Source organism: Sinocyclocheilus rhinocerous, unplaced genomic scaffold (genome assembly GCF_001515625.1).
Source record: "Sinocyclocheilus rhinocerous isolate Xijiao unplaced genomic scaffold, SAMN03320098_v1.1 scaffold26, whole genome shotgun sequence".
In the NCBI taxonomy this organism is placed as follows: Eukaryota; Metazoa; Chordata; class Actinopteri; order Cypriniformes; family Cyprinidae; genus Sinocyclocheilus; species Sinocyclocheilus rhinocerous.
This window is the reverse complement of record NW_015648545.1, coordinates 252,856-269,719: the sequence shown is the minus strand read 5'-3', so window position 1 is coordinate 269,719 and position 16,864 is coordinate 252,856. Positions and strand designations below refer to the sequence as shown.

Sequence of the window (16,864 nt, the reverse complement as noted above, 5' to 3'; positions counted from 1 at the left end):
TTGGTTACACAGTAAACTGTATCTGGCATTTTAATTAAGCATAAACTTTTGTAGCTTCTCTCTGGGCCGCCCCATCACAGGAAGGAAAGAGTAAAAATATTATTTAACACATTCAGTATTTAGATTTTACTGGTTTCAGTTACTAGTTTTTATTGCCTTTTTATTCTTTAAACATTATTGGCAAAATTCAATATGGATCAACCTCTAATGTACAGTATATTGATATATTAGTACAAACCAATTTCAATACATATATGGATATTTTAAATAAAACAAGTCATAAGTATTATAAACTTGCAGTTACCCTGTTTTGCAATCTTAGATACATCTTTTCTTTTGAGATTCTAATGGTTTGTTCTAAATGGACATGCAAGTCTTAAAAAAGGTCTTGAAACTATAACATTTCTTTTTTTCTAAATATTGATTCCTTAAAAGTACTGAAAGACTAGACTAGAACTAGAAGTGTTAAGAGGAACTTGGAACTGGAATTGTCCAATTCTTCACAGTTCTCTTCTCGAGCTGTGGCCTGACATTCTCTTCTTTTCCAACAGCATGGATGGAGAGATCAAACATTGTGTGGTTTACAAGACGGCCACAGGTTTTGGATTTGCTGAGCCTTACAACCTTTACGGTTCCTTGAAAGACTTGGTCCTGCACTACAAACACACCTCTCTGGTCCAGCACAACGACACACTGAATGTAACCCTGGCCTATCCGGTCCTCGCACAGCAGCCTAGATGAGCACCGCCACACGAGACGGCCCAGGACACACATATAAAGCATGATTAAGCACATTATACGGAGCAAACTATACTAACACCAAACTTTTATGTTTATCGTAGAGAACAGATAAGCACAGTATATTATCGTAAGTAAACGTATGGCTTTTTTTGTAAGCCCATGGTTTTTTTTCCGTATCAGTCAAAGTCAGCTGCAGTAATTACGGTAAAATCACAGCTACTCTGTAATTGTTGTCCCAACACAAGAGAGAGGAAAGTGAGGAGAGGAAAGTGTCATGTTATTCCATGAAAGCTCGAACTAGTGTTGTAGTCCTGGATATTTTCGATGAGGACACGGGCCAGGGACGAGATGAGATGAGGAATTAACCGAAAGTTGCAGCTGTTGATAATCAATCTTTTAGCTGTTATGTCACTGTGTAATTGTTTGGTAGTTCACTTCTGCCAACCATATGAATAGATTCCTCTTTATGTCAGTTGTCCTATAGAAGATGTGAAACAAACCTTTTTTTATTTTTTTTATTATTATTATATCAGACATGTTCGAGGGACACTGAAGTCCTTTTAGCTTCTATTCTGCGACTTTAAAGCTAGTCGTCATGGTCAGAATAAATAGCCATCAACAATTATGTGCTTTTCTTTGAGATATTACACCACACAGTTGGAAGTCTGGCATCTTAATGGTTTCTGTGGGCTGGTATTGGTGCTTCCTGGTGCTTTAATTTTTGACTCTTGTAACGTGAGAGTGATGCATAGCTATAGAGAACTGTTAAGATCCAGAACAAAGGTGATCCCAAAGCAACAACGCGCACAGGAGCTTCCACTCGCTTAGAAAGGTTATTCAATGTGCACAAGCAAAATGGTACGGAAAACCCTCTATGCACCAAGAGCTTGTAACACTCTAAAGAGAAAGGAAAAATTGAAATCGCATCATATGACCCCTTTAAACTAGGATATGATTACAGATTTTCGAGGAAATTATCAGGTGGAATATGTTATGTTTGTAATAGGAAATGAGTCCTGTTTGTTGGGCATTTTGTAACTGTACACCCCTAAGTGTTTCATCCTGTGACCTCGGCTTTGCTGTGACTCGTATAGTCAGATGAGACATTGTTCTGAACATCATACAGTCAGCTGGATGAAGAAACATATATTTAGTGAGTGATGATTAAATGCTTTTTAGCAAGAACCTGAGCAATTTTGTGCTTGCTTACTAAGAAAGTATAATTAAATGAGACATACTTTGAGAGGAAGTGGTTTAAAAGTGCCTTCTGCCCATGTGTCCTGGAGGAGCTTTCCTGTGATTGGGGCGGTACAGAATGCTTCACTTCCATAGATTATATATATATTATATACTCCTTGAGCCCTACAGCCAAGTTGAGCAAGTGCTAACTTGCTTATCAAATGCTTTCAAAGCACAACTACACGATTTTTTTAATTGAAAAAAGGAGGGTCATCTCATCAAACGCATTCTGTTATATACTTTCAAATAAAACACTTTCTAATTACAGGTCTGTTGGGAGTATCAAGATGATGAATGAAAGGACCTCTTATTTGTAATGTTTAACATTAGCTTTTAATGAGGTTTGGTCTTAACCAGTATGCACTTTCATGGATGTCAGTTCATTTGAGGTACTTTTTTAACAACAGGAGTAATTTCATCCATTTTACAAGGTTAGTGTTTAGGCCTGTTTACACCAAGACAAACATTCATTGTGATAAACATTTGAATTTGATGAAACGGCTGATAATGGATCTGATCAGACTGATGCAAACATTTGCATGCCGTCAACGTGACATTTTTTTAAATTTTTTTTTAACGGATAGGTGTTCTTAAGGAATAGTTCACCCAAAAATGAAAAAGAAAAAAAAAGTCATTATTTACTCACCATCATGTTGTTCCAAAAATACCTGAATTTATTTCTTCTGTTGAACACAAAAGAATATATTTTGAAGAATGTTTGTAACCAAACATTTGCTGGTAGCCTTTGAGTTACATGGTATTTTTTTACTATATACTATGGAAGTCAATGGCTGCCATTAGCTGTTTGGTTACTAGCATTTTGTATTCAACAGAAGAAAGAAAATCATACAGGCTTAGAACAAGAGGGTGACTAAATGATGACAGAATTTTGCTTTGGGTGAACTATATCCCTTTATACCAACCAATAAGATTCAGGCTTTTTAGTCACATGCCCAGAGCCACTGCTGTTACATAAAACTAATTTGTTGGCACTTACAGACAATAGTGTCTGTAGCACAGCAGGGTTTTTTCTTGCTTTTCCATAAACGCCACCTACTGTCAGGGAGAGAAATTGCATTTTCATTCAGCACTTGTTCCGTTTTTTTACGCATTTGGTCTAAATAGACAAATTGAAAGCAAAAATTGGGCCGCATTTTTGTTCCAATCAAGGAATTCATCTTGGTATAAACAGGCTTTTTTTATTAAGGCTGCGTTTTAACCGAAAAAGAAAAAAAAACGTAAATACACTACATCAGTTTTTTCTAGAAAGCTAGTTGATTTAAAAGTGAGGTTTTCAAAGTTAGAATTAAAACGTAATTAAAACCTAGAAATTTTAAACTAGCCTGAATCATTTGCTTTCGACATCCTCCTTTTAGATTGATTCTTTTTTGTTTATAAATCTGCCACAAACATTAAAATGAGGCAGGCTTTTGTTTCATAAGCTTGTTTATTGGTATACTCCGGTTTGTTTTGTTATATTGATAGGATGATGTTGTTTTGCTATGATGGTGTGGAGTGGAGCGACAACAGAGACACTGGTTATGATTCCTTGAACGTTCTGACTGACAGACATCAGGTCACTGAGAGCACAGAGAATGAGCCAGATGTGACAAGTTTATGTGAGATAAAGCAGTGGAGTAAAAGCCTTTAAATGCACTATACAAGCACATCTTGAGGTGATTTTGAGTGACAATTAATGAAGCTTGACAGCCTTTATGAGCAACTGAAATTACGCAGGTAAATTACGCATTTTAGTGACAGGCCTGTAGTGTCAGTGTGTTGTGATCGTGCAGAAGTCTGTTCTTTGTCATTTTTTTTCTTCAACTCCTTTTTAAAGAGAGACTAATTGTATGTCTGTTTTTTTTCCCCTCTCATTGTAAGTAATGACCTTACAGATTCAAAGATAAGCTAGCTTGAATATCTTTCTTCCATTCAGTACAGTTACAAATGTTTACAGTATCTAATTAACCAAATAGAAGATGTATTTTCAGACATGCTCTGTCTGGTCCTGAAAGGAGTCTGTTAGACGAGGTTTCTTGTCTTTTTTTGTGCCTCTGTTGTTTTAAACTTGAAGATATTGTTTTCATTTTTTGTTCAACAGTGCTCCCTCACCTCACATATTTTCTTCTGAATAAAAAGGAAGTTTAATATGGTCTGTTAGGTTGCAGCTGTGACCCAGAGCAGGTTTGCCAGCTTTCTTCTTCATTGATTTTTTTTTTTTTCATAGCAGACATATTTTTCTTTTTCAAGTCTCAAGTTACATAGAACAATAAAAGTCCAGATGGAAAGTTTATAATAATTATAGACTGAATTCTAACTTCCTTCTATAGTCTCAGTCAGAGCAAGAACTAAAATTAGTAGTTCTTTTTTCCTCTTCCGTCTTTCGACGACAAGATGTATACTGAAAAGTAAGATACAGCAGGGCCAAATATTTAATAGACATTTGTTTTTGTTCTATTATAACAGAGTATGAAATACATTTTTCATGCATCGTGGTTATGACATAACTATGGAAGCTTAGTTTGTGTCACAATTCTGTCTTTTTTCTGGCACGTCTGAGTGGGAAAAAAAGTTGGAATTGCGAGATATAAAGTCAGACTTGTGAGATATAAACTTGCAATTGTGCGGAAAAAATTCACAATTGTGAGGTAAAAAGTTGGAATTACTTTTTTTTTTTTTTTTCAATGGCGGAAACACAAAACAGAATTTTATATATATAGGTATATATGTATATATTGTGAGTTTATGTCATAATTCTGCATTGTGAGATCTTTTTATCCCATGGTGGAAAAAGCTTTCATACATAACCACTAATTATACTTTACCTCGTTAAACTAAACTAAATGATACCTTTCTGTCTTGTTTCCCCTGAGTGTGTGAAGTAGTCTGTTGAAGATAATGCAGTGCCATCAGACATGGAGGACGGGGAGCACTGTTTGTTACCCAGTACAGTTCTATTGGATGCGTGTGTGCACAAACTTTATGTACATACTTTTATTTCCTTTTACTACTTCTGTTCTCTCCAATCTGTTTTTGGGTGCAGATTTTTCTGTGTACAGTTTGCATCAGTGTTGTTTGTCTTTCAAACAGGTACATAAGCATTACAGAGATACGGCTCTTTAATAGGTAGATGGAATTATTTTTAAGACAATAAAAAGATGGGTCTATTGCACCTTCTTGTCTGTTGTCATCACTTTGATCTTGTGATGTGTGATGTGACCCGAACAACTGTTGCTTTTACAGCGAATGTCATGCTGAAGCAGCAGAAAGTACCGTGACCCAGAACTTTGTTGTGTCAGTTGTCTTTTGACAAACACTTTGGCGTGTGCCCTTACATTACCTGAGGGTGGAAAAATCTGAGCAACTATAGCGCCGACCTAGAGAATGTTTCATTGTTTGACCTACAGCTGGATCAGGATAGTTTTAAATCTTGAAATATGCTGCCCTTATAATAGCTGTTGTTTGACGCACATATAAAGTGAATGTTCCTTGTTCCGTCTGTTCATGAATTAACCTATTTATTCCCACAAATTCCCCAGTGAAGAGAAATTTTCGCCAATTGCATAGTTAAATGAAACAACCCGCATGCCTTGAAAAAACAAGTTAGTGCATGTGTGTGTTATATTGTGTTTTTAATTCACAATTGGAACTAGTGGTGAAAAACAAAGTGAAAAATTACTCACTTGGTCATTAAGAAGAAATTATTGAATTTATTATTTTAAAATTATTATTTTAAAGAAGCAGTTCACTTCCAGAATGAAAATTCTGCCATCGTTTACTCACCCTCCACTTGCTCCAAACCTGTATCAGTTTCTTTCTTCTGTTGAACACAAAAGACGACATTTTGAAAAATGTTGGTATCCGAACAGTTGATGGGCACCATTGGCTTTTTTTTCATACTATGGAAGTCAAATTTAAATATTTAAAAATGCTTAAAAATGTATTTTTTTTTTTTTTTTTTTCCAATTTTTTTTTTTTTCCCCCCCGTTTTTTTTGGGGGGGGGGGGCATCAAAGAAGGCGGACGCCCGATTACTGTGAACGAAGCTGATCGTTTCCCTTTATTCTCGTCTTTATTAGGTGCTGGAACAATGCATGAAGTTTAACGTAACAAAGCCCAACGCTGCCCCGGTCAATGTGAGCCTGTACTATGAGTCTCTGTGTCCTGGATGCAGACAGTTTCTTGTATTTCAGCTCGTGCCAACCTTCATTATGTTGCAGGACATCATGGGTATTGATTTGGTTCCATATGGAAATGCACAGGTATATTTACACTCCCAAGTGTTGCTCAGACAGTTTACCCCAGTACAGACAGACATCACATTACTTCTATTTACATATTATATGACTAGCATCTATATCGCTATTTGCACTTAACAATGTGTAAACGAGATATTTACTTTTGTTCACAACTTGTAAACAGTATTAACATAATTTGCACTGTGCAAATAGCTACCAATTTCTTTTACACACAGTAAAAGTCAAACTAATAAGTTAAATTAATGTTAAAATGCTGATCGTAATGTTTTCGCAATAGGAGAAAGAAGATCAAGGGAAGTACATCTTCACTTGTCAGCATGGAGAGGATGAATGTCTAGGTAACATGATTGAGGTGAGGTTTTGCCATTTATTTCACCCCTAAAGCTTTTTAAAGCAGATTGATGTTAATATTGGAGGCATCTTGTTTGAATTTGAAATGCAGGTATTATAATTGTAGTCTTTTCTATCAGACCTGCTTGTTGAGTATGTTAGGAATAAATGCTTTTCCAGTAATTTTATGCATGGAGTCAGGAGTAGATGTGCTGAAAGCTGCCCAGCCTGTAAGTATTTTACCTTCTCTTATTTTATTTATTATTTATTGTAAACCCCGATGCAATGCAATGCTAATCTGTACCTCTTATCTCAGTGTCTCGGAGTCTACTTTCCTGATACAAAGTGGGATTCAGTCATGAATTGTGTGAAGGGAGATGAGGGCAATAAATTAATGCATCAAAATGCAGTGAAAACAAATGCTCTGAAACCTCCTCATGAATATGTGCCTTGGATAACTGTTAATGGAGTAAGGATACGTATTTGTTTATTTACAAGGAAAATGTTTTTTTGTTCAGTATTTCCTGGTGATTAAATGGCACATTGTTGTTCCTGCAGGAACACACAGATGCTCTTCAGGATAAAGCGATGGATTCTCTCTTCAATCTTGTGTGCAGTTTGTACAAGGTTTGTTTGTAAACCTGTTAGTGTTTATGATCATTTTAGTGTTTTATCTCATCAATGAAGAGTCCATTACATGATGTCTTCATTCTTTGTGTTCATACAGGGTGACAAACCACCTGCTTGTGGTCAAGGGTTGAAGAAGAAAACCAACAGTTACTGCATGAACTAATCAATCACTACGATAACAGTGCTACTCATGTCAAGAATGGAGAAAATGCATGAAACATAAGCGAAAACATGCTGCAGTGTTTTGTTGTTATCTTTTTATGTTTGTATGTACATGAAACCCTAATTTTGTACGTGGTTTTCAGCTGCAAATGACATCTGGCGACAAGACCGTATGTTTATCCAGTCACATTTTAAAACTGTTTTGTATGCATAAACAAAATTAAAAAAGCAAATTTCCATCACCTTTGCATTTTTCTTAGTTTTAATTTACTTGTTGTGTTAATGTTTTTTAAGAAATCAGTCAATGCTAAAGTGGACTTTATTCAAGAGAAATGCTTCCTCAGTGGTTTCACATTTTTGCTTATTAACCGAGTCCTACATTATTTTGACCTACAAAGTGAAAATACTTTGGGTTTATAAATATAACAGCTAACGTTAATATAAAAACTATTAATAAAGAGTAGGCACTCGAAAATCAAGAAATTATGAGCTGTAATCCGTGTTCAAACGGGAGGAAAATATTGATGGGTCAAACTGATGTAACGTTTTGCGCAACCAAGACGCAATCTTGATGTTCTTGAAGGCAAAGCCATCACGCGTGTGACTAGTCACGGGCTAATGCAAGCTCCGCTGGGTCATTATGAATTAAAGCTAAAGATCTAAATGTGTTAGAGATCTAATTGCAGCCGAACTGGACAATTTGGGGATATCGGAACAACTCTACGTTTTATCTATCTATCTATCTATCTGAGAGTATTAAGGAAGATGCATTCCTTTCCATTTTAAGTTAGTAAAACTTCTCAGTATTTAAACATATTTTTGGGTACCTTACGCCATATATAAACGGACAGAAGTGGCGAATGAAGTCGTCAAGCGTTGATCGATCGGAAACTTGACAGGAATTTAAGTTAAATCGAGCTAAACATGATATCTCGTCAGAGTAAGGATTTTCTCATAAGGATCGCCGGTTACTGGAAGCCGCTTTTCAGAGGCAGATTTCTGATCGTGACGAACACGGTGAGCAGCGGAGGGATGTTGGCGGCGGGCGATTTCATCCAGCAGACACGAGAGAGACGGAGGACGCCCGGCCGAACACGTGACTGGTCGCGTACAGGTGACAACAAAACTAATTGTTACCAAAAACGTTTGGCTTGTTAAAAAATGAGCTAATCTTTGTAATTTCTGTGCCATTGGGTAGTTACTTAAAACGTTTTCTTTCTTTTTTTTATTTTTTATGGTATCGTGTGAATATCCTGTCATAAAAAGTAACGCGAGATTTATGAACTCTCGCGGTGTTGCGCCCCCATAGGTTGTATGTTTGCCGTCGGATGCTCTATGGGTCCCTTCATGCACTACTGGTACCTGTGGCTCGACAAATACTTTGTAGGCAATGGCATCAGTAATGTCTGCAAGAAAGTGCTTACTGATCAGCTGGTCGCATCGCCAGCACTGGGGGCCTGGTACTTTCTAGGTAAAACCCATTTTCTATTTGAATATATTTTAAAATGTTAGCATGATTTCTGACGGATCGTGTGACACTGAAGACTAGAGTAATGACTGCTGAAAATTCAGATTTGCCATCACGTTACATTTTAAAATATATTAAAATAAAAATGTAGGCTATTTTAAATTGCAATAATATTTCACAGTATTACTGTTTTTAATGTATTTTTAATCAAATAAATACAGAATTGGTGAGATTTCTTTCAAAACATCAAAATCTTTATTCGTGTAGTGTACATTTTACAGTAGGAGACTTAATGATATTTAAGATTTATAATGTAAAAAAAAAATTAAGTATGAATATTACACCTGCTTGTTTATTTATTTATTTATGGAGGTATGGGTATGATGGAGGGTCACACTTTGTCTGAGGCACAAGCAGAATTCAGAGACAAATTCTGGGAGTTTTACAAGGTAGGTTGCACTGTTAAGCATCTGTCCTTAGTTCAACCAAATGACTTGAGTTCATAGCTGACAACGTTTCATAACATACTTCTTTTTAGGCAGATTGGTGTGTTTGGCCAGCAGCTCAAATGGTAAACTTCTACTTCTTGCCACCCAAGTTTCGTGTCCTTTATGTGAATATAATTACCCTGGGATGGGACACTTACCTCTCCTACCTCAAACACAGTAAGAAAGGTTGCATCTGCCACATAACACATGGCATCACGTAATAATACATTTGTGAGAATTACTTAACAATATTACTTAATTAATAATATAGTCTTGGTTTATTTAACTTCTGGCAAGATAAAAATTAAAGTGAGACTCTCTCCTCCTGGGTGTAAGCTTCCTTGTAACAGGAGATAAATGACATTTGTGTTTTTCCAGGAGACCAAGTAGAAGCCACAAAAGAAGCTGAGTGAACTGCCTGAAGATGTCTGAAGAAAGAGAATATTAAAAAACACAGCTTCAATCACGATAAAAATAATTAAATCTTATTATTCAAGACTGTTAATGGACAGCTTTTTGTTTTTAAATTTCACATAATATAATTCATATAATTTTATCCCGTAATACCAGGTACATTGGCAAAATAAATAAGGTTACTTGCCATTGGTATTTTGTTTTTTAATCATTTAAAAAGTATTGAAAAATCTATTTGTCCAAAATCTGTGTATTTTTGACATGTGAAGGGCAGTTTATAAAATCACACTGTTTACATTATATTCTTATAATAGTATAGAATACAGTTTTTATAGTAATCTATAGTTATAGTTATCATGCTATTAATCACAGTAATTGCTGATATTATTTTCATATACAGTACATTGGAGAAATGCTGTAACGGATGCTGCATAGGCAGTAATGTTACTATTGATTGTTACTATTGCTATTATGTTCATAAATTGCCTTAACACGTACATTTTAGCCTAATTAATTTTTTTTTTTTTTGATGATGATAAATTTATCCGTTGGATAGAACTTTTGATGTCTGCTTTGTCATTATGTGAAACTACTTGAATTTATGATTATTTAATGGAAGAAAATAAAATAATTTTTTGTGTTGAATATTACGATAAATTAGAGTCAGATTTAACTCTATATTTATGCATTATAACTTGAACTTTGAGGTTGAATCTAAATTTCAAAGAGCACTTTTATTCATCTATCAAGGCATCTGTCTTTCAGTGGTGTATGACAGTTTTTGACGGCACGTGATCTGCTCTGCTGTCAGCAGCACAGACAAACCTGCTGAGTGAGAGTGACAGGATGCTGCTCATATTCATAGGGGCTCCCAAACTGTGATAAAACAGGTGTTCTGACAGGATGTTCTCACAAACCATTTGCTCTTGAGCTATAAAGGTTACTTACCACAGGCTTGGAAAACAACCTTTATTAATTTTTTTATTTTTATTTTTTGGAAGAGGCCAGAATGCAACTCTCCTGGATCGAAGATGTGCTTCAAAAATATATTTGTGAAATTACTTTTTTTTTTTTTTTTTAAAGAAAAACACAATACATCTTACCAGATCTTCTCAGTTTTAGTGGTAAGTCTTATTTGCTGCACATTCGAACCATCATTATTAAAATAGTAGTTTTGATTATTATATTGATTGGCCTATTTATTGACTGATGCTTAGTGTTTCTTATTATCTTTATATTATTTAACTCTATAGTCCTGTAGAAAGTATTTTTTTCAGGCACCTGAAAAAGTCGAGTTTCTACTTTCTGAATAGATTTATTGTTATTTATCATGAAGCGTGTATTTTCAGAGTTGCCTCCCATTTCAACAATATGAAGAGAAGTTCTTCTTTGAAGTCTTTCTGGACATCAGAGGTGGGTTATATCAGTTCATCAGGCTCACAGTCATCCTGTCTGCTTTGATTCTCAATAGATTCACTGTGACTATGCAGATCACCAATTTAAGTGAAAAGTGAAAGTGACGTGTGGCCAAGTATGGTAACCCATACTCAGAATTTGTGCTCTGCATTTAACCCATCCAAGTGCACAGAGTGGGCAGCCATTTTTGCTGCTGCACCCAAGGAACAGTTGGGGTTTCAGTGCCTTTCTCAAGGGCACCTCAGTCGTGGGTAATGCGGGTGGAGGAGAGAGCTGTACATTCACTCCCCCCTCCTACAATCCCTGCTGGTACTAAGACTCAAACCCACGACTTTTGGGTTACAAGTCCGACTCTCTAACCATTAGGCTACGACTGCCCCCATACTAAGTCATTGAAGTGCACCCTAAGATTTCTATCAACAGGTATTATATGATATTATTTAATTGGAAAAAAAAAACTAAAAGGAAATACCTTTACTTGGCTATTTGACGTCATATATTATTATTATTATATATGTTACCTTAATAGTAATTATGTCAACATTAGCCTACACCTGTCTTCTGTGCTGTTCTAGACAGAGATCATGTATTGGTGCAGATTAAATACCTTCTCTATTTAATTCAGAGAGAATGGGACCCTGTGAACCAGAAGGGCCTGCACGGATCCAAATCCATGCCTGGTCACCGTACAGTTAAGAGGACATTTTCAGGGGTCCTTCAGCTTCCCCGTCTGTCCCGCCGACTTTCGGCTCAGGGAGATTCAGAGAACACACCCCGCAAGGCCACCTTCTCCCTCGGCATCCCCAATGGCCTGGAGTCCGAGACTTTTCAAAGTTCATGGTAAGCTGCTCTTTTTGTTTTCTAAAGACACTTTAGATGACTTAATCTTAAGCAGTGATTTTACGAAAGGTTTCTTAATTTTGGGTAGCTTTGTACAGTTTGCAAAGAATGAGGAAAACCATGCAATCTACTTATAAACTTAGTGTATATTCTTAAACTTGGACCTCATTATTGAAGCACAAATTCAAGCACCAAAAGCAGCCCACATTCTGAGTCTCTAAGTTCTCTTTAATTAAAAAATATGCATTTTCATTCATTCATAGGCTATATGGTTGCAATAACATTTTAGTTACAAATTTTGCCATTGTTTTGAAAAAAATGCTTTATTGACTGGCATTTCAGACTTTCAGTTATGCTTTCAAATTTTATGTCATATAGTCATGTATGTAGGCTATGTAATTTCACAGTATATCCACCTAAATTACTACACCACTCGTGGTGTCACAATTCTATAATGGTGCAATTTACTTAGGCTGATAGTTTGTGTGTAACACATGACATTTTTTTTTGTATGACATTAAAATTATTTTTAGAATAAATGTACATAAATAGGTTAAGCAAAACGTGATTATTTATGAGAACCTTTTATACACCTTTTATACATATACTTAACTGCAGACACGGAAATGACATTCACTATGTGGTACAACACAAATATTTTAGTGTCCCTTATTCTGTCCCTTATTTTTCTATAAAGAATCACAATTGTCCCTTATTTTCCTTTACTGAAGTTGTCAACCCTACACATGACCGTTCGTCATGTACCTGTTTTCAAAAGAGTGGCTTCATGTCAGCAACTTTAGATGGAGACGGAGCACTCACTGTTGTGCATGTTGTTTCGTGACTAATATAAGCAATAAAGACTTCTAATTTCATTAAATGTACAGTGAGCTACATCAGTACTGTAATAATAGTTGTTACATGTCTATATACTGTATACTTAAATTTTTCAATAATTGATGTAGTTTCCGGAGCCAGAAATTGACGTTTTGCACAGAGACAGAAGAGGGAGCTATTGTTCCCTAAAGACCAGAAAAATAACTCTTGACAATAAAACAGTCAAGACAAAACGTCATAAACAGACTTAGTAAATGTGCAGCTACACATGAACTTTGAACACATGAACTAAGTTAAGTTTTGTTTATACTGCCATAAAACGTTAGCAATACCTAGGATTAAAACTTGATGCATTTTTACTCACATTACAGTGGCTTTCAAAATGTATTTAAAATGTCTAAACTGTCACACTTAAAAAGTCTGAATGTCACTGCACACATAACAAAACACCAAACCAAGCAAAAAAATAAACCCAACAGGGTTACCACAGGGTGTAGTTTATCACCTTAGCTATGAAAATGATTCACTAATGTCTGATGAGATTGAAGTATTAATTTCCTTTTTAGGGAAAAAAAAATCTTACTGACCACAAACTTCTAAACGCTAGTGTAGGCTATATGTGACCCTGGACCACAAAACCAGTCTTAAGTCGCTGGGGTATATTTGTAGCAATAGCCAAAAATACATTGTATGTGTCAAAATTATTGATTTTTCTTTTATGCCAAAATCATTAGGATATTAAGTAAAGATCATGTTCCATGAAGATATTTTGTAAATTTCCTACTGTAAATATATTGAAACTTAATTTTTGATTAGTAATATGCATTGCTAAGAACTTCATTTGGACAACTTTAAAGGCGATTTTCTCAATATTTCGATTTTTTTTGCACCCTCAGATTCCAGATTTTCAAATAGTTGTATCTCGGCCAAATATTGTCCTATCCTAACAAACCATACATTAATGGGAAGCTTATTTATTCAGCTTTCAGATGATGTATAAATCTCAATTTCAAAAAATTGACCCTTATGACTGGTTTTGTGGTCCAGGGTCACATATTGTTTTAAAAAATGGAAACCTGAAAAAAATTCTAATTAAGAGTTGTAATTTCTATTATAATGTTTGAATAAAGGATTTAATGTTTTGTTTTGTAGTGCAACAGACATTTTTAAGTGTCTCTAAAGTATTCAAAACCTTTTTCGGGGCCACTGCATGCGTATTGTTTTTGCATGCACAACTCATCCAGCAGTCAGAGGATCACAGGGAACCTTTTCCCCTCTGATAATCAAAGCCCATGGGGCCCGTGATAGAGGGCCATAGTGACATGAGCCATGCTCTCTGTCTGACTTTATCTGACTTTGCTTTTTATAGTCAGAGCTTTCATGTGACTTCTCCTGGTAAACCTGGAGCATGTGAAAGGCATATGCATTTCTTGGAGGAAATCTGAACGCCGTGATCAGCTCGGTGTTGTTCTGCTGGTTTGTTGGCTTTTCTGCACACCAGGGGACTGGAACGGGAAGTCATTATAGACCAGTAAACACTGGACCTCGCACACTAATAGTCTTAATGCGGAGGTGGGGCCACTTTGTGAGCTCTATCATGGAGTCCTCTCATTGTAAATCACACTGCCATATTTAGTCTGTTGGAGGGAAGTCTACCTAGTTATGTAAACAAGGCGAGTTCACGAGGGGAGATGTTCCATTGCTATGATGGCTGGCTCCATTAATGCGCCTGTGATCTCTGAAGCAAGGTTGGATTTCTCAGCTCTAGTGAAGGGTGAGAGATGTAGACTGTGGTTTTTGTGTTGAGACAGCAGTGTGAGTGAGCGACCCATGCCACGACTAGACACTTGTTTTGCCAGTTGTGCAGACACAGGATCTCTGCTGTCATGAGCGACATGCTCTCAGAGAGTTTGGAAGAGGAGAGACCTCAGAGGCCCTCGCATCTCAAGATGAAGGGAAACTCTCCCACTGGCTCCCCCAAAATGTCTCCGCGGGACTCTCCTCGGAGTTCGCCCCGCAACTCGCCTCTGCTCTTCCGCAGACTGATGATGAACCGCAGCATTGCTTTGCAGAGACGCTTCACTTTGGCTCACACTCCCAGGTAGGATCCGAATCGCTCTGAATCGTTCATTTAGCCTCTTACCGGGAGGCTTGGCTTCAAAAACACACACAGGAGTCTTGTGGCGCAGGCATTTACGTAACAACATATCACAAGGCAAATTTTGTGGCTGCCTGAGACATTCGCCCCCCGTCCAAAGTTTGTATTGATGCTAACACTTCTAGCTACAATAATAATCACTATAATCAAGGAGGTGGTTTGTCTGCTGTGTGGAAGCATAAAAAGATGTCTTTGTTTGGGAGGATGTCTTGACCTGAAATGGTTATTGTCAGCCTATCCTAACAGCAATCAAATGAACTGCTTTTTATCCATGTAGTTATACTGGTTCTGTCTGTTAAGCCTGGTAAAGTCCAACCAGGTAGTAAAATTAACTCAGGATTAAATTAGCTCTTAACTTCCTGCACTGTAAAAAATGACTGTGATTTTAACAGTAAAAGACTGTAAAAAGGCTACAATAAAAACCTGTTAATTGGTTATCAGTAAGTTTTCATACTATATACGGTGAATAACTGTAATTACATTTAATGTAATTTTACAGTAAAATACTGTTAAAATTACTGTTTTTGGAGGTGAAAAAGAAAAAGTAATTGTATAATTTACAGTGAAAAACTGTAAATTGACGTGGTTATCAGCATTTCAATGGTTTAAAACAGATATTAGTACTTCGATATGCTGGTTTATTAACATTAAATCAATTAATGAAATACGTTTTTTTATTGTGAATTTAAGTCTGTAAAACCTAAAATGTTTCTACCATATTTTTAACGGTGAAGTTCTGGCAACCACAGCTGCCGGTATTTTACCGTAAATGTCACAGATTTTTTTTTACAGTGTGAGATAACTGGTTTTATTGATGTCAATCATCAAACACCAGCAATTATACTATTCACATTGTTTGAATCACGTGATTCTTCACCTTCAGTGTTTTGAGGTCAAAAAAAGATAAAGAAATAATTTTTTCTGACATTCACGTTTTGCTGAAAAATCAATTACTTAGCATTAGGATAACACAGAGTACCATTTAAAGGTTTGGGGTCAATAAGACTTTTTTTTTTTATTAAGAAATTAATACATTTATTCAGCAAGGACATATTACAAACTGATCAAAAGTGACCATTTACAATATTACAAAAGATTTATATTTCAGATAAATGCTGTTCTTTTGAACATTTTATCCATTAAAGAATCCTGAAAAAATGTATAGAGTTTCCACAAAAATAATAAGCAGCACAACTGTTTTCATCGTTGATAATAAGAATTGTTTCTTGAGCATCAAATCAGCATATTAGAATGATTTCTGAAGGATCATGTGACACTGAAGACTGGAGTAATGATGCTGAAAATTCAGCTTTGCAATCACAGGAATAAATTACATTTAAACTATATTAAAATGGAAAACGCTTATTTTAATTTGTAATAATAAAAAATACAGAAACTGTAGTTTTGATCAAATAAATGCAAATAAAATTTTGGTGAGCTTCTTTCAAAAACATTTTAAATCTTACCGGCCTCAAACTTTTGAACGGTAGAGTATAACTGTAAAATGGAGGGGAAAAAATACTGTCAGGCCTGAAAAGCAAAACAATTCAGAACTTGCAAACCACACTGACAACCTAAAATGTATTATTTGACACAACTGCTGACTTAGGTATATCAAGGTCCAAAAACTACACTGTACATATGTTTTGAGAGGTAACCTAAAAATATAACATTCAGCTAAATAACATAACATTAAATAAAAAAATTACACTATAAAATGATGATCACTAATTTGGCTTCCAGCAATGCAGTCTGTATGAATGTTTACATGCACTAATACCCAAAAACAAAAATTACAAAACAAAAAAAGAAAAAAACATATAATGCAGAACAAAGCCTGTTAAAATCCTTAAAACTGGACTTTTGGAAGCCAATGCCAAAAT

The 16,864-nt window shown here is 35.7% G+C and overlaps 4 protein-coding genes across 6 annotated transcripts in view; all 4 read left to right on the top strand.

Annotated features, from left to right (window-relative positions):
* The window catches only part of LOC107709897 (phosphatidylinositol 3-kinase regulatory subunit gamma-like), a 29,640-nt gene extending 28,031 nt beyond the window's left edge, over window positions 1–1,609 (top strand). The window contains exon 16 of the mRNA XM_016514566.1: window positions 552–1,609. Within this exon, the coding sequence (XP_016370052.1) occupies window positions 552–741 (190 nt within the window). The 3' untranslated portion in view covers window positions 742–1,609. The remainder of the gene's footprint in view (window positions 1–551) is intronic.
* A 4,449-nt stretch (window positions 1,610–6,058) lies between these two features.
* LOC107709898 (gamma-interferon-inducible lysosomal thiol reductase-like) lies at window positions 6,059–7,582 on the top strand. The gene is made up of 6 exons (XM_016514567.1): window positions 6,059–6,241; window positions 6,516–6,590; window positions 6,709–6,798; window positions 6,885–7,037; window positions 7,127–7,195; window positions 7,296–7,582. The coding sequence occupies exons 1-6, from the start codon at window positions 6,074–6,076 to the stop codon at window positions 7,359–7,361; spliced, it is 621 nt and encodes a 206-aa protein (XP_016370053.1). The 5' UTR covers window positions 6,059–6,073; the 3' UTR covers window positions 7,362–7,582.
* Window positions 7,583–7,914: 332 nt separating this feature from the next.
* LOC107709899 (mpv17-like protein 2) lies at window positions 7,915–10,275 on the top strand. The gene is made up of 5 exons (XM_016514568.1): window positions 7,915–8,474; window positions 8,670–8,831; window positions 9,201–9,277; window positions 9,367–9,493; window positions 9,695–10,275. The coding sequence occupies exons 1-5, from the start codon at window positions 8,285–8,287 to the stop codon at window positions 9,727–9,729; spliced, it is 591 nt and encodes a 196-aa protein (XP_016370054.1). The 5' UTR covers window positions 7,915–8,284; the 3' UTR covers window positions 9,730–10,275.
* A 551-nt stretch (window positions 10,276–10,826) lies between these two features.
* Window positions 10,827–16,864, top strand: part of LOC107709896 (cAMP-specific 3',5'-cyclic phosphodiesterase 4C-like) — a 39,073-nt gene continuing 33,035 nt past the window's right edge. For 2 of the 3 annotated variants that reach the window (XM_016514564.1, XM_016514563.1), the window contains exons 1-3: window positions 10,827–10,854; window positions 11,080–11,143; window positions 11,772–11,986. In XM_016514564.1, coding sequence (XP_016370050.1) covers window positions 11,102–11,143; window positions 11,772–11,986 — 257 coding nt within the window. In that variant the 5' untranslated portion in view covers window positions 10,827–10,854; window positions 11,080–11,101. Of the gene's footprint in view, window positions 10,855–11,079; window positions 11,144–11,771; window positions 11,987–14,805; window positions 14,925–16,864 lie in introns of those variants that run through there. The other variant, XM_016514565.1, reaches the window with a different exon arrangement.

Coding starts and splice junctions, on each gene's coding strand:
- LOC107709898 (XM_016514567.1), top strand. CDS start 6,074: ATGAAGTTTAACGTAACAAAGCCCAACGCTGCCCCGGTCAATGTGAGC. Junction 7,038..7,126: donor CTTGGATAACTGTTAATGGA/GTAAGGATACGT, acceptor TTGTTCCTGCAG/GAACACACAGATGCTCTTCA. Junction 7,196..7,295: donor TTGTGTGCAGTTTGTACAAG/GTTTGTTTGTAA, acceptor GTGTTCATACAG/GGTGACAAACCACCTGCTTG.
- LOC107709899 (XM_016514568.1), top strand. CDS start 8,285: ATGATATCTCGTCAGAGTAAGGATTTTCTCATAAGGATCGCCGGTTAC. Junction 8,475..8,669: donor ACGTGACTGGTCGCGTACAG/GTGACAACAAAA, acceptor GCGCCCCCATAG/GTTGTATGTTTGCCGTCGGA. Junction 8,832..9,200: donor GGGGGCCTGGTACTTTCTAG/GTAAAACCCATT, acceptor TTATTTATGGAG/GTATGGGTATGATGGAGGGT.